We start from the raw sequence: 15,653 nt of genomic DNA on the forward strand, positions 1-15,653 counted from the left end.
TATATAATCAAATTTGAAATGAGTTCGGATTTGAAAAATAATATCCGTCGTAAAATTTAAATATTTATAAAATTATTAAATTTTTAAAATATAAATTATTAATTAAAATAAATTTTTATGTAAAATATTAATTGAAATATATAAAATTAAATAGATTAGGGTTTTTTGCGGAGTAATATTAATCGAGTTTAGGATGAATTCAGAAAGTTGAGAATAAATTTTAATCGGATTTAGAACGAGTTTAGATTTTAATAATATTAATCACGTTCGAGTTCAGATATGATGATTTTCGTAGGTATCTTATACATTGCCATCTATAAAAAGGGTCTAATGTTTTAAGTTCCTAAAGCCTAGGCTTCGTCCTCAATCCCTTCTCCTTTGATCTTATTATCAATATTTTTTTTTTCACTGATTATTGATACTTTCAATTTTGTTGAATTGGTAGCCGATTTATGAATAAAAATCTCAAATTTTTCAAATTTTGCAACTTTGCGTTTGGGTGATTCCATGTTTTTCAGTTTTCATATGTGCCATTTGTAGATACTCTTTGTGATTATACGTGGACCCTTTTTTCCAAAGGTTTTTGATTTCTGCCAGTATTAAAATCCATTATCCTTCTAATATTATTATTAAAATGTTGGAGACTCCACTAATAAATTGAAGCCGTTAATTTATATAATTTCACGCGCATTAAATAAGTAATTTTATAAAATAGAAAAAGAATTATTATTTTACTTTATTAACTAATAAAATATTATTTCGATTTTAACAAATCTTTTGTATGCAGCTGCCTCAAATGACTTGCGGGGTGTTTATCCTTCCGAATAAAATCTGATCACAGAAAAACTTGCTACAATAAACACACACCCACAGATGATTATCTAGTAAAAAGATATCAGATATCAACATCAGCAAAGCCTCATGAAATTTAGGGTCAACACCTGAACATTCTCTCTACACAAACATGACTAGGATATATCGATTGTGAGCGCTGAAAGTAGATTCAAGAAAAATCTCATGTATCCTCTTGCAAATGTACAATGGCATCACAACAGTAACAGCCAATCAGGCAGGAATATACCAAGTGAGGCAACAATTTTTTTTTTTGGTAAACTAATTTAAATAGTTTACCGTTCCATACATTTGCATGTTGTTTTCTATAAAATGTAAAGCGTTAAACATCAAGGCTGATAAAAATTGTTGCCTCCTTGCTCATGGTGATTATTTACAGGTGAGCTAACAACAGAAATATCCAAGCTGCTTCCTTCTGTCTCAGAAGCAACCTCTCTTACATCAGCTATTCTCGACTCTGTTGGCTGTATATCACTCCATTCAGTGTCTCCAATTGGCCGGAGGTTAGTTTGGTCCACTCCCATGTGCACGACACTCTCCCCAGAATGTGGCAGCACTCTAGAAACACTAAGACAAGCTTTATCTACATCCTCTTCAGACAAGTCCACATGCTTAGTCAGGGGAGGAGTGCTGCCAACAACATTTGAAGAGTCAGTCTTCTGAAACACTTCCTTTGTATCAATCTGCTGTCTGTTAACAGAAAATCAAGATATATAACTGTATCCATCCTCACATGTTAGACATAATTTCTAAATCCCTGTGCAGATCACATAATAAGAACTAAAATAAACATTAAGCAAGAGTATTCAGCGTCCCTGTACAAATCACATTGAAAGAAGTTCATAACAGAGTTTTTGAATCAACTAGTAATTTTTTTAAGGCATAATACAACTTAAACACCAGGCATATGAGAATTCCAAAATTCTTTGTTATGTACTGTTGTTTCCCACTCCTTAAAACAACCAGGTATGACCTATCCTACGCATTGTTAATTCTTTGTTCTCAAAAACAGGTCTTCAGTAATAAGGAAAACAAAAGGAAGAGGATTTTGAAATGCCTGAAAACATTTTCCCTATTTTCCAAAATAGCAAGTGTTTAGGGAGCTGTTGCTAAAACACAAGCAAGACAAATCTACAGAACTATTGCAAAATCTAACCAGCAAGACAAGTTCTCAGCTAAGAAAAGTGCTTTTTGGTTTTAACAACAGGAAAGCGTCCTTCAGGTAACTTGATCCATTTCTAAAATCAGGAAAAAAATGGAACATATATTTAATTTCAACTAGTGCTAGCGTACTAACACTATTAAGGGACAAAACCTTTTAATTTCTCATCAATCAGCACTCATAATGGTTGGTTTACTTGATGATTCTTTAACTACAAAATCTACTAACAGAGAATGCTTCTTTAATCATGAGATCTACAACAGAAGGAAAGTTAGAAGAGTGCAGAAGGGATTAAAACATATGTTGGTTTAAGAGGGTTCAAATGTTAAACCTTTGAAGTTGTGCCTGTAATGCATTCACATATGCTAGAAGCTCTTGCTTCTCATTCATAGCAGCTGCCTCTTTCTGTGAAGCTTCCTTTATTCTAGCTTCAGCGTCTGCTTCTGCAACCCTAACCTTCTCCTCTGCTCTCACCACTGCTCCTTCCAATATCACAACGCGCTCTCTAGCTTTTGCAAGCTCAGAACGCCATAAATGTGCCTCGTGAAGCGCAGAATCTCTCTGCTTGATCAGTTCATCTCTTTCTTTGGTTAGAGTCATAACCTTCTCTTCAAACTCTTTAAGCTGCAAGCATAAATGAAAAACCCAAATGAGCAATAATCAAAACAGCCAGAATTTACATCCAAAGTTGTACATAGCATTCTAACTCCAAAAAAAAAACACAACAATTTATACAATTAAAGACAGTATCTCAACATTCTAAATCAGATTTTATTTATTTATCTATTTTTATTTCACAATTTGACAACTAATAGGAAAACAACTACAGTGGAAAAAGTTGGGTGTAAATGAGTAAAGCAACTCAGATTCCACTAACAAAATATTTGAATGCAACTTGCTTTTAATCAATTTGAACTCAAACTAGAGTACCTTAGCAGTACGTTGAGTCAAGTTTGAGCATTAAATATTTGACTTGAGTGGCTCATGAGCCCAATTGAATATTTAGTTTTTAAGTAATTTTAAATATATTTCCTATTTATATACTAGTTAAATGATTATTATGAATTTGAGCCTGAACTCAAGCTCACCTTTTGAGCTTTAATTCAAGATCACTAAACAAATTACCTAAATTTCTTAAGGTAATCAAGTTAATTAGAGTCAAGCTCGAGTATTTCAAGTATCCAATCAAATACACCTCCTAAGAAGGATGCAAATGCTCCTTGAATGAGAAATTCTTTTGAACAAACAAATGTATCATATTAGATGATATAGCAATTAAGTACATCATAACATCAAAAAAGGATAATAAATTATTGCACCTTCAACACGGATGACTCCAGCTGCTTCTGTGAAGCTTTTGACAACCGCTCAATTTCAGCACAAGCAATTCTCCTCTGTTCATCCATTGTATGTGCCGCAGATGCTGCGGCCTCAGCTGCTTCAGCAGTCTCAGATAGTTTCTCTGCTATGTCTCTTATTGTTGAATCACGAGCACGAAGGTCCCGGGCCAAATTCTTCAGTTCTTCATCCTTAACCTTTAGTGTCTCCTGCAAGTATAATTACTCAGAAAATCAGAGCCATGCAGAATGAAACTAAAACCATTGGCACCTAAAAGCCACAGGATGGCAGACACGCCAAGTGAGGCCGGGTAAGGGTATGGCCTGGCCTTTCCTGGTTTGGCATTGCATAATATGATTTATGTAGAGCACCATGGAAAAATAGATGCTTGGTTCCAAGGCTAATTTTCCCTTTGAAGGGTTTATTACAAACATCTACTATTCATCATTTCCAACATGTGACATAAAATTGATTTTTGAAATTCAACATGTCAAAAATCAGATTCAGATTCAGATTCAAGTGTTATTTGATCTAATGAACCAAGAACTGCATGATTTGTGAAATTAAAGACCTTTGTGATGACTGGGTTTCAATCTAATAACATCCATTGTAGGCTTGTAAGTTGTAGCTGTGCATGGTAGCCAGCAATATGGAAGGAAGCACAAGATAAAAGAAAAATGGAAAGGAGAAAGAGAAGATACCAAAAAGAAAGCAATCAATAGTCAGACCTAGGGTCATGATATTGCATCCCGAAAAGGAAAAGGGGAGAGAGAAAGGAAAAGAAAAGACTCAAAAGAAAGCTAAATGTTTCTAGCAAGAAAACAAAAGGTGGTTAAGTTGCACAAAATTATGTTTATTTTTTGAAAAAATTTCCACAAAAATGGAGAGAATTTCCATTCAGACCAGTACCACTATGATTTCTGCTATCAATGCCAACATTATCACCACCAACACAACCACTATATTGCCACTGCCATAACATTTCAACCCATGCTGTTAAACCCCTTATGAATCAAATTTACTGAAGCAATAATAAATAATAAACGATAGCGAATATTATAAATGCATTTTCTATTTCCAGGAGAAGATGAAAATTAAATAGACAAAAAAACTGAAAACAAAATAAAAACTGTTTCCTATAAACAAACTTCTATTGTGAGACTACGTCTGCCTTAAATAAAGGAAACCTTACTCTATGCTTCAATAAAGGGAAGTAAAGAAAAGGGAAATAATTTAACCCTATTTGAGAGTTTTTATAAAAAGAAAGGGAAAGGAAATGGAGGATGTTGGCATTATAAATCCCACATTGAGAAAGTATAAAAATGAAAGGATAAATATAAGTGGTTAGATTGTAATATTGACTTGGCTAGTCATTTTGACGTATAAAGTAATTCAATCACTTATATAAGCCCAAATTAAAATGAATTAATACATAATTTAATCACCACTCTCTCCGAACTTAATATAGTATCAGAGCTCGGACTAGGTTGTGAGGTTTCAACCACCTGTAATATTGGATTAAAAATATAAACTAATTGTCAAGTGACAACCATGTCGTTGCACTTAAGGGGGAATATTGGAATTATAAACCCCACATCGAAAAATTATAAAAATGAAATAGTAAATATAAGTGGTTAGATTGTAACGTTGACTTTGCTAGTCATTTCAATGTGTAAAGCAATCTAATCACTTATATAAACCTAGATTAAAATGAATTAATACGTAACTTGCTCAATATTCTCTCCGAATTTAACAAAGGATAATCATTAACCTCCATTTAACTCCACTGTGTTAGGAAGGGAGAGAATGGTTTACAATTTTTGTCTAAACATCTTTGCCTGAAACTTATATTTGGTTTGGAACCAAATGAATATGGGATTGATTTTATTTCCATTTTCAAGATGAGTTTATAATAATTCACTACTAAATGAATTCTCCTGCTTAGTGTCTTACATATCATGGAACTCGTTTTAAATGTATTGTCTAGAATTTAGTTGCAAATTCTACCTAATAAAAATTGGCACAAAGATAACCAATTTCATGCAATTTTACATATATATTATTCAGTGGTTAAAAAGTTATAAGAAAAGGCTGGACATGCTTTCAACCAAAACATAATGTAATCACAAATTCCCACTTAAACATATTGAACATGCTCTACTAGAATTGCACCAAGTATAAATTGATTATGTTTATCTAAAACTGAACAAAGGATATAGCATAATAAATGAGCACATTGTAGATATTATACCTTCATGATTGTTAGATCATCCATTGGGCCATCAATTATCCTATTATTCACCATTCCCAAAGCATTTCTCAAGGAAATCTGCATTGCAGCTTCAATTTCTTTAGAGCATTCAAGGGCTGTTGAGTTGGCAGCAGCAACCACAGTCGCGATTGTCCCAAGCTTCGCAGAACCATTCCCACTCAAGGAATTCACTGCTTCTTTATGTGCCTTTAGAACCAACAGGGTTGCACTGGTTGTTTGAAGGCCAAAAAACAATCAGAATCAAATTAGAGTATAAATTATAACATCAATACAAGCAACAACAAAAATATGAAACCATATTACTCAGTAGTAGGCGATCGCATTTTTCATAACGAAAAAGACCCACCAAACTAAAATAAATTACCCACCAATATTAACAAAAGTAGAGACCAAATGAAAGAAAGTAAATAACTATGGCCTTGATTTTAACTCAACTTCATTGTTTCTCAGGTCTTGTTATTTGCATGGGAGACCATCTCATATGTACTAGACATTCCCCTCAATTGAAAACAGACAAACAATAGTTCTTCATTTAGAGTATCATGTTTTTCAACATGGAGAATTTATTGGAGACGATGCAAATGGAGGAAAAGAGAGCTTCCAGAGGAAAATCAAGAGCATGAAAAAAATGGAGCAGTTGGCAGAAACACCTAATTCTCAAATGATGAACAACATTTATGAAGCGGCATAGGACATACATGAATAATCTAAGTGTGCTTATTAAAATATATTTCACTTCCACTTTAAATTTTAAGAAACAAGAAAATCCAAAATTTGAATCATTTATTAATATTTTATACATTATTTAGGTGCAAATTTTTATGTAAATGCATTGTTTTAAGGGAAAGACCAAAACACAAATGTACATCGAAAAAATAACATCTATTATCACAGAAAAGTAATAGCAGAAGAATATCCTTCAGCCCATTTGACAGGGCACATTGCAAAGGGAAAACTTACTGTAAAGTTGCAACCCATGCTCTAGCTGCACCAGGAGTCTCTGCACAAAGGAAGTAGTCTTTTTTTTGTGGAGTACCAATATCTAGATCAAAGTTAAAGGAAGAAATTGTAGATATACCAGTTCAAATACACAATGTGTTAAAGATGTCTTAGATTGGCCCATTAACTTAGTTGGCCCAAATCCATAAAGAAGGAACTTGGTGACCAAGTTTTGGCCAACTCGATGAATAAATTTTCACCAACTTGCCAGCTAGTTCATCCTTGCTTAGAGTCCAAATTCATGGACTGCTGAACATGGAGATGAAGTCTCATACTTTTGAAAAGACTCAGTCTTGGACTCGGATAACAATTCTTGGCTGCATATACATGTAGCCATTTGCATGGCAAGGAGTATAGTATGAAAAAACAAGGATAGTGACCTTATGAGCAATAGTGAGATTGTAAGAGTGAGATTTTCTTGGTGAAATTTTGTTAAAACACCTTCATCCATGAACACAGGCCTTAAAACTGAACCATGTTAAATTCCTATGTGTTCTTGAGTTGTTTTTGTTGAGAATCCCATATTGAAAGAATATAAAGTAAAAGGGCAGTATATAAATGATTGAGTTGCAATATTAAATTAGCTAATCATTTTGATATGTAAAGTAAATCAATAACTTATACAAGTCCAAATTAAAATGAATTAATACATAATTTACCTTGTACTCTCTCTAAACTTAACATGGTATTAGAATCCGGACTGGATTGTGAGGTTTCAGCCATCCATAAGACTGTATAATTGAGTCTATATTGTGTTAAAATACTAGCTAATTGTCAAGTGACAACCATATAATTGACTTGAGGGAATATTGTTGGGAATCCCACATTGAAAGAAAATAAAGTAAAAGGACAATATATAAATATTTGGATCGCAACATTAAATTGGTTCGTCATTTTGATGTGAAAAATAACTCAATCACTTATATAAACCCAAATTAAAATGAATTAAATGTAATTTGCCTAGTACTTTCTCCAAATTTAACGGTTTTTCTTTTGGTATTTTATTTTCCCTAACCAACTGATACAATCCAGGGGCAATTACAACACCATGATAGCATTCAATAGAACAAAAGGGCAAATTCAAGTTTGTCTATATTGCTGAAGGAAATAGATAGACTAATATGGATACAGAAACAGCACCCTTCGTACTTTGGAAGTCCACTACACAACACATAAAGACAAAATACGTTGTTACTGATCAATCAAAGTAGGTATAATGACAAAATAGAAAAAAAAAAATCAAAGAATAGAAGTATGGAACTAAGAAGCCCAATATAAGAAAACACCATCTTACTGGAAGTTCACAGGAGAAACCGTTATTGTGCTATTTGCATCAAAGATGATAGTTCCCTTCACAGTCGGCTCATTTCTCCTAGTCCTAAAGGAGGCAGACGGGAAGTAAAGTCAGAGTTTCCTACACTCGTAGGTAATAAAGTGAAGCCAGGAAAAGAACAATGTGACATAGACTCACTTGTATTCCATTTTTCCAGTAGTTGGGTCCAAGATCACCCATCGTTCATTCCATTTTCTCAGCTATTCATGCAAGATAAAAGTCAATTGTAAGGAAAAAAAACAATAACCCAGAAACTTCTAAATTTTCAACTAAAATGCAAAGAGAAATGGAACTCCCAGATGAAAGTAGAAATGCCTCGAGCAACGTTGAAATTTAAAGACAAATTTTTAATAACCATATGAAATAAGTTATGGGATTAAAGTTACAATTCAGCTCAATCTAGGGTTTTAGTTTCCTTTTAACTTTCAATTTCATTGCACACCTCAAAATTTCTCGAATTAACGATGCATATCAAACATAAATTCCAAAAACTACCATGCATCAATCCACAAATTAATTTCAGAAATGGTAAAAAAATTTAAAACCCAAGTGCAAAATAAAACAAAAATTCGAAACAAAAAGGAAAAAGGGAAAGGAAGATACAGTTTCAGATCGCTTGAGAAGAGGGCCCTGCAACAAATTCCTACCAGAACCGGACGCCAATTGCCGCTTGATCCTCTCCAAGCTGTTCTGTGCGTCCATTGCTCCCTGATGTTGTTACCATCATCACCAATTACAATTAGTTTAAGCAGCATCACCATCATCATGATTAATCAAAACAAAAACATTTTCTGCTACACAGAGATAGATACTGACCGTAGGCGCAGATTCACCATTAGAGGCCATGAGATGATGGATCACCAAAGCAAATTCAGAATCCAAGAGCTGTTAGCGTACAGGAGAATGGGTTTTTGCGATGTTTACGAAATAGAAGCCCCCCAAAAAAAAAAAAAAATCTACTATGGCTGTTAGGTTTGTTTCTCCTAGGACTGGCAGGTGGTGCATTATTATTCTTTTCTTTTCTTTTTTCAATTTATTTTTACACTAAAAAAAGGGTTAATTTCGTTAAATTCGGGTTGACCTTGAACAGTAATACCAGTTGACTTGCACGTGCCAACTTAGGCTCAGTTTCGCATTGGATTCCAGGGAGGAAAAGAAAAAAAAAAATATATATATATATATATATATATATTAAAAATATTATTTTATATATTAAAAATATTTTATTATTTTATGATTAAAATATACTAAAATATTTTTTTAATTAATTTAAAAATTTTATTTTTTATTAAAAAAATTATTATTTAACTTCTACATCTCATAAAAATAATTATTTAATCTCTATATTTTAAAATATATATTATTTAATTTTTATATTTTATTTTCATTAAATTATTTAATTTCTCTATTAAAATTTTTATTATTTATATTATTTAAATTACAATTTAATTTATTTATTTTAAAAAAATTAATTAATTAATTTTTATATTTTTAAAAATTTTATTATTTAATTTTTTTATTTTAATAAAAATAATTAACTAATCAATAAATTTTAAAAATATAATATTTTAAAAATTATATTATTAAATAAAATTAAAAATTTTACTAGATAGAAATTAAATATAAATTTATATATTTTTTAAAAATTTTAATTTATTAGATATTATTTTTATATTTTTTATTATAAATATATAATTTTTTTATTATTTATAAATTTAAGTAAATTGATTAATTTTTTATATAAATAATTTATATTATTTTTTATTAATAAATAAAAATAAAAAGAAAATGAGGGAGAGGATGATGTAAGGATAGAGAAAAATAAGAGTTCAAGGGAATAAAATTATGATAATTTAAGTAAAAAAATTATAAAATTAAATAATTAATAAAATTAAATTAAAGAGATTAGTTAAAATATTTTTTTAAAATATAAAAATTAATTAATTTATTAAAATAAAAAATTAAATAATATATTTTTTAAAATATAAAAATTAAATAATTATTTACCCTCCACAATGTCTCCGAAATTGGATCAGAGGTTACTCTTCTCCCTATATATATATATATATATATATATATATATATATATATATATATATATATATATATATATATATATATATCCTCTCTATCTCTATCTCTCTCTCTACCTAGAGAGAGAATTTTCTCTCCTTTTGGTCCTTCCCAGAGGCTAAGTCCTCTGTGTTTTGAAGGTCAGCGGCTTACCCTGCCCCATCTGAACAGGATAAGACTTTTTGTCCTTGACCAGAAAATGAGTTTTTCCATCCCCACTTTCGGGAGGGATATCTTTAGGCTGCCATGTGGTTCGGTTGTTTGCTTTTTGGTGCGAATATGTTTGCCAGTAGTTGTGGAGGCTTTGCTCTAGCGGTTCTGATTGGGGGATTATGCTTCAGCTACAGCGTCATGGGAGAAAAGGGTATCTCGAGGGCTTCAAGTGTCGGGCTCGAATGGCTGACTACTCCCTCCGGCTATAAAAGAGATTGAGAGGCCATGTGAGCTCTATCTCTCCTCCTCAATTTTCCTATCCCTTGAGTAGAACCCCAGCATGGTTGAGAGCTCTGATTTTGAATATGAGGTTCTATTTTCAGCTAGGTTTCTAACTTAATGCACAATTTGTTGCTCGATGGTGTTCCCAAGGCGCTGGTCCCCAAGCGTCCGGTTCCCAGATATACGATTTCTCTTTTGGTGGGCTTGGATTATGTTTTTGGGTTGGGCTTTGAGTCCATGCTTCCTTTAGCTGCTGTGTGAAATGCCTCTTTGTAATGGCTCCTAGGCCTTCCTTGTAATAGCTCTTATCAATGAAATTATCGTTATATATAAAAAATAAAAAAAAGGGTAAAAATTACCATAATTGCCCCAAGTCATGCATTGGATAATACAATTACATATATGGTTTCAAATTGGAGTAATTAAGGAGTTTTTTTTTTTTCACAATTATCAGAAAAAGGCCATGTTCCAAATTTCTAAGCATGCAGAGACTACCATTATTTGCAACTATTATATATATATATATATATATATTCAATGTTACAGGTACGAATCAATCCAAAGCAAAATATCATATGCCAATTAAAGGTTGTGAAAAATCACTAATAAACTTTAATTCAGTGATATTATAATTGTCTCTAAAGCTTTGATTACTCAAATTTGAGTCTCAACTAGAACTAGTTATACTAAAAAAAATATGAAAAAACCATTAACAGACGTGCAAGTGCACAGGATAACATGCCTGAGTTCACACTAATCGAGATACTCCTAAATTTCTGCTTTGTTCGATCTCTGGTTGGAATTTTGCTAATGCCTGTTTGCTAATGCCTTCTTCAGTCCATTGATTATCTTCCAAAACCACATTAAGTTCATGGCAGACATCACTATCGGGCCAATTAGAACCAAAAGTTTCCCAAAGTTGTGCATTTGCTTGATCTGTTGGATAAAAATAGAGTAACATGCCAAAACTTGTTAACAAAACATTGGTATAGTTTCTGGTGGACATCAGCTTCAAATTCCATTCAAAGTTTTTCTTACAAAAAAAAAAAAAAAAAAAAAAAAAAAAAATAGGAATATCTTATTAGGAAAAGCTTGTCATCTCCCTCTTTTTTAAAGAAAACAAATAGGCATACAAATAGGTTGACCGCACACAGAGTAAGGAACATTGCGCCTCCGTTAGCATCATTTGTTTTCTAAAAGTATAGTTGTCACAGCAGCATTTCAACTCGCGAAAGATTACTAATGTTAACATGAAAAATGCTTTTGCCTTTTCCTTTTACTTTTCCTGTAATTTTTTTTTTTTATTTTATCATTTCTCTGTTGGGTTTATGGAAGCACTTAGCAATTTTAAATCTCATAGCATAAGAGATAAAATAGAATATTATGAAACCTTTTATAACAGAAAACAGGAAGCTGATTACTTGCTTGCAAGTAAATTAAAGCTTATCCTATGCTAAAGTTTTACTGATGTGAATGTTACCTGATCATAATGCAAGTAGAAATGGTATATAAGGTATATAAATAGGAGTATCCTGGCAACCTGCGAACAATTTTATACCATAAGCTGAATATTGGAAAATATCAAATGCACACCAAGGATTTGTAGAGGCCAAAAATTCAATCCATAATCTATTTGTTCTATCAAAAGTATTTAATACATCTATATTGCTATGAGTAACTGCATGCAAAAATGGTAAGGACAACTTAAATTTGTTGTAAGCAACAAATTATTGTCATATGTTTTAGTTCTGAGCTAAAGGTTGAATTTTTTTGTACTGTAATTATAAAGTCATATAAATTTCCATATATTTGGTAATTTTAATTTCTTGTAACAATGATTATTTGTATAATATCATACACATAAAATTGTACTTGTATATATATTATTTATCAAAGGTTGAAAAAGTCAACTAGTGAAAGCATATTTTGGTGATGCAGTGGGTGTATAATAGACTTTGAGACGTGATGAATCACTATCTTTAAGGTTTTAATTACCCTTACTAGATTGCTGCAAGATTATGGCAATCTACCTCAAGGATACAACAAAGCCTGAAATCTGCAGACAGCAACTCCTGAAGATTTCCCTTAAGAACTCTTTATACGAACCGAATTTAGAGAGACTAGAAGAAAAGAAGTAGAAGTAGTATATTTTTGAATTGAAAAACTCATCCATATTTATAAAGAATGAAAAGTCTTGGCACATTTTCTAGATAGACGCATCTGTTTATCTCTAATAGATACAACTGTTTGTGTAATAGACATGTCTGTTTATTAAAAGACACATCTATAAATAGTTGTGACTATTTGTATAGATATATCTATTTATCAACAGATACCTATACAAATGGTTATGGCTTTTTATATAAAATAGACATGTCTGTTTATTAACAGACACCTATAACTGTTTACATAGAATTGACATGTCTGTCTATTAATAGACACATCTACTTGTTAATAAATACATCTGTTCGTAATTTATTTACGAAAATTACAATATGATAATTATTTTATTTCATACATATACGTGCCAAGTGCCATAATAGAATAATATATATTAAATTATATATGTAATTCTATACATATTTCACTCTTGTCATTCCTTCATTTTCTTATATTTTAACAATATAGGAATTTTTTCTCTCTATACTGTCTAACATACTAGCTATTTATAGCAATCATCCGCTTAGCTTGTATTGTTAGATCCCATTATTTCATGCATAATGAAAAGTACCATTCGATTTAAACTTTTTCTTTGTGTAAATATTTCAAAGTTCTAAAGAAATCATGGTGGCCTTAGCTTAAACCTAAATTCCTATTAAATAGAACTGAAAATACTACACATACGAATCAATTAGTTTGACTTAAAAAGTTCACCAAAATTTTAGCACGAATATGACATTGTGCCGCCTCCTGTTTTCATTAACATTTACAAAAGTTATTCTCACTTTTGTTGAAGCGGCACCACTTCCTACGTTCATATAGGTAAAGTTTCCTTTGTAATAATTTTAAACTTCATTAAGAGTATAAATACTCATCCTCATTCCATTAACTTAGTACACTAAGTGCTTTAATTACAACATTTACTAATGACTTGTTGTTACCCTTTAAACTTTATTTAGTAATAATACTATAAAATAGGGTTCCCATCAGTAGTAAATTTAATAGAATATTCTAAATCCTAATCAGCACATGTTCTTATGATCATAACTCTCGAGAGCCCTTTTATTAAAGGATTTGCTAGATTATTATAGGATTTAATATAAATATGGTAATAACACCATTAGAGACTAATTGTCTTACATTTTCATGTCTTAAGCTTATATGTATATACTTTCAATTGTATATTTTACTATAAGCTTTAGCCATTATGATTTGACTATCACAATATAAAGAAATAGATGGCACAGGTTGTGGCCACAACTTAATATTCGATAACAAGTTTCTCAGTCATTCTGCTTCTTTACCAACATTCGCCAAAGTTATAAATTCGGATTCCATCGTAGAATGAGTTATACAAGTTTATTTCTTTGATGCCCAAGAAATAAAACCTCCACCTAAAGTGGACACCCAACCAAATGTTGACTTATTAATCATGACATTTTACTTCAAGCTAAAATGTTGATCATGCTTGTCTACATGTGGAGTATCATATGTTGATTTGAAAAAGATATACCATTAATGTGGATCCTGAAGTTTAATGAGCTCCTGAATTATAAACTGCATTCCACAATTGTATCATGACCTTTGCATTTCAACCAGATACAATTCAGGCTCTGAACTATTTGCATTTTAGTAAATTGCATAATTCAACTTGGGGCTTGAGTTGCTAGAGTTCAGTTTGTCACTGAATTTCCCTTTTTTTTTTCTTTTCCAATTTCATCATCCAACTTTAGTTACCTCCACAATTTAGTCAATTTTGTTGCCACAATTGAATAATAATACAACTCAACTCAACTAAGCCTTTATTCCAAAAATTTAGGATCGGCTATATGGATTCTCTTTTTCACTCTAAACGATTTTTGGTTAAATCCTCGAAAATGTTTAATGCTTCTAGGTCATATTGTACTACTCTCTTCCAAGTCAGTTCAGGTCTACCCCTTCTTTTCTTTCCATCCTCTATCCTAATGTGCTCTACTTGTCTAACTGCAGCCTCCGTATATCTACACTTCACATGACTAAAACACCTCAATCTCCCTTCTATCAACTTATCCTCAATTGGTACCACTCTTACCTTTTCTCTAATACTCTCGTTGCGGACTTTATCTAATCTAGTATGGTCACTCATCCACCTTAACATTTTCATCTCTGCAACTCATATTAGACACATATGACTCTTTCAGTGCCCAACACTCACTACTATATAACATGGCCGGTCGTATGGCTGTATGGTAAAATTTTTCTTTCAACTTATTGGGAATCTTGCGATCACATAAAACTCCCGTGGCATGTCTCCACTTCAACCATCCGGCTTTAATCCTATGACTAACATCCTTCTCACATCCCCCATCTACTTGAAGGACTGAGCTAAGATATTTAAAGTAATTACTTTGGGACAATATCACTCCATCCAAACTAACTCCTTCCCTATCACCAGTTCGGCCTTCACTGAACTTGCAATGCATGTATTCTATCTTCGTTCTACTTAATTTAAAGCCCTTTGATTCTAGAGTATTTCTCCAAAGCTTTAACTTTCTATTAACTCCTTCTTGTGTCTCATCTATCAGAACTATATTATCCGCAAATATCATGCACCAAGGGATACTCTCTTGTATATGTTTTATTAATTCATCTAAAACTAATGTAAAAATGTAAGAGCTTATAGCTGAACCTTAGTGTAATCCAACAGAGATAGGAAAATCTCTTGTGTCCCCCCCCACTGCACGCACAATAGTAATTGCTCCTTCATACATGTCTTTCAACACTTATATGTACCTAATAGATATCCCATTTTGTTCTAACACTCTCCATAAGATATCTCTTGGAATACTATCATAAGCCTTTTCCAAATCGATAAAAACCATTTGTAAATCTGTCCTCGCATCTCTATATTTCTCTATTAAGCTTCTAATGAGAAAGATCGCTTCCATAGTTGAACGACCAGGCATGAAGTCAAATTAATTGGGAGAGATAGAAGTATCATGACATAGTCGATATTCCATAACTCTCTCCTACAACTTCATAGTATGGTC

The 15,653-nt window shown here is 31.9% G+C and overlaps 1 protein-coding gene and 1 long non-coding RNA gene across 3 annotated transcripts; both read right to left on the reverse strand.

Annotated features, from left to right (window-relative positions):
- Positions 1-998: 998 nt before the first annotated feature.
- Positions 999-8,967, reverse strand: LOC110636874 (uncharacterized). Of its 2 annotated transcripts, none has more exons than XM_021786742.2 (10): positions 8,773-8,967; positions 8,560-8,664; positions 8,095-8,156; positions 7,918-8,001; positions 7,753-7,784; positions 6,585-6,666; positions 5,604-5,832; positions 3,334-3,561; positions 2,346-2,638; positions 999-1,542 (listed from the first exon to the last, which is right to left on the reverse strand). In XM_021786742.2, exons 1-10 carry the CDS (start codon positions 8,800-8,802, stop codon positions 1,182-1,184), a joined length of 1,506 nt encoding a protein of 501 aa, XP_021642434.1. In that variant the 5' UTR covers positions 8,803-8,967; the 3' UTR covers positions 999-1,181. The 2 variants fall into 2 exon arrangements, with proteins under 2 accessions (XP_021642434.1, XP_021642435.1); XM_021786743.2 differs by having other exon boundaries at positions 999-1,482; positions 8,773-8,943.
- A 2,037-nt stretch (positions 8,968-11,004) lies between these two features.
- On the reverse strand, positions 11,005-12,381 carry LOC110636878 (uncharacterized). The gene is made up of 2 exons (XR_009151284.1): positions 11,945-12,381; positions 11,005-11,400 (listed from the first exon to the last, which is right to left on the reverse strand). It is a non-coding gene; the product is annotated as an uncharacterized LOC110636878 (long non-coding RNA).
- Positions 12,382-15,653: the final 3,272 nt, after the last annotated feature.

Source organism: Hevea brasiliensis, chromosome 9 (assembly GCF_030052815.1).
Source record: "Hevea brasiliensis isolate MT/VB/25A 57/8 chromosome 9, ASM3005281v1, whole genome shotgun sequence".
NCBI classification, from domain to species: domain Eukaryota; kingdom Viridiplantae; phylum Streptophyta; class Magnoliopsida; order Malpighiales; family Euphorbiaceae; genus Hevea; species Hevea brasiliensis.

Excerpts from the sequence above, each read along its gene's own strand:
- LOC110636874 (XM_021786742.2), bottom strand. The coding sequence starts at position 8,802 with ATGGCCTCTAATGGTGAATCTGCGCCTACG. Across the intron at positions 8,665-8,772 it reads ATGGTGAATCTGCGCCTACG|GGAGCAATGGACGCACAGAA; the intron begins GTCAGTATCTAT and ends TAACAACATCAG. Across the intron at positions 3,562-5,603 it reads ATGATCTAACAATCATGAAG|GAGACACTAAAGGTTAAGGA; the intron begins GTATAATATCTA and ends TTATACTTGCAG.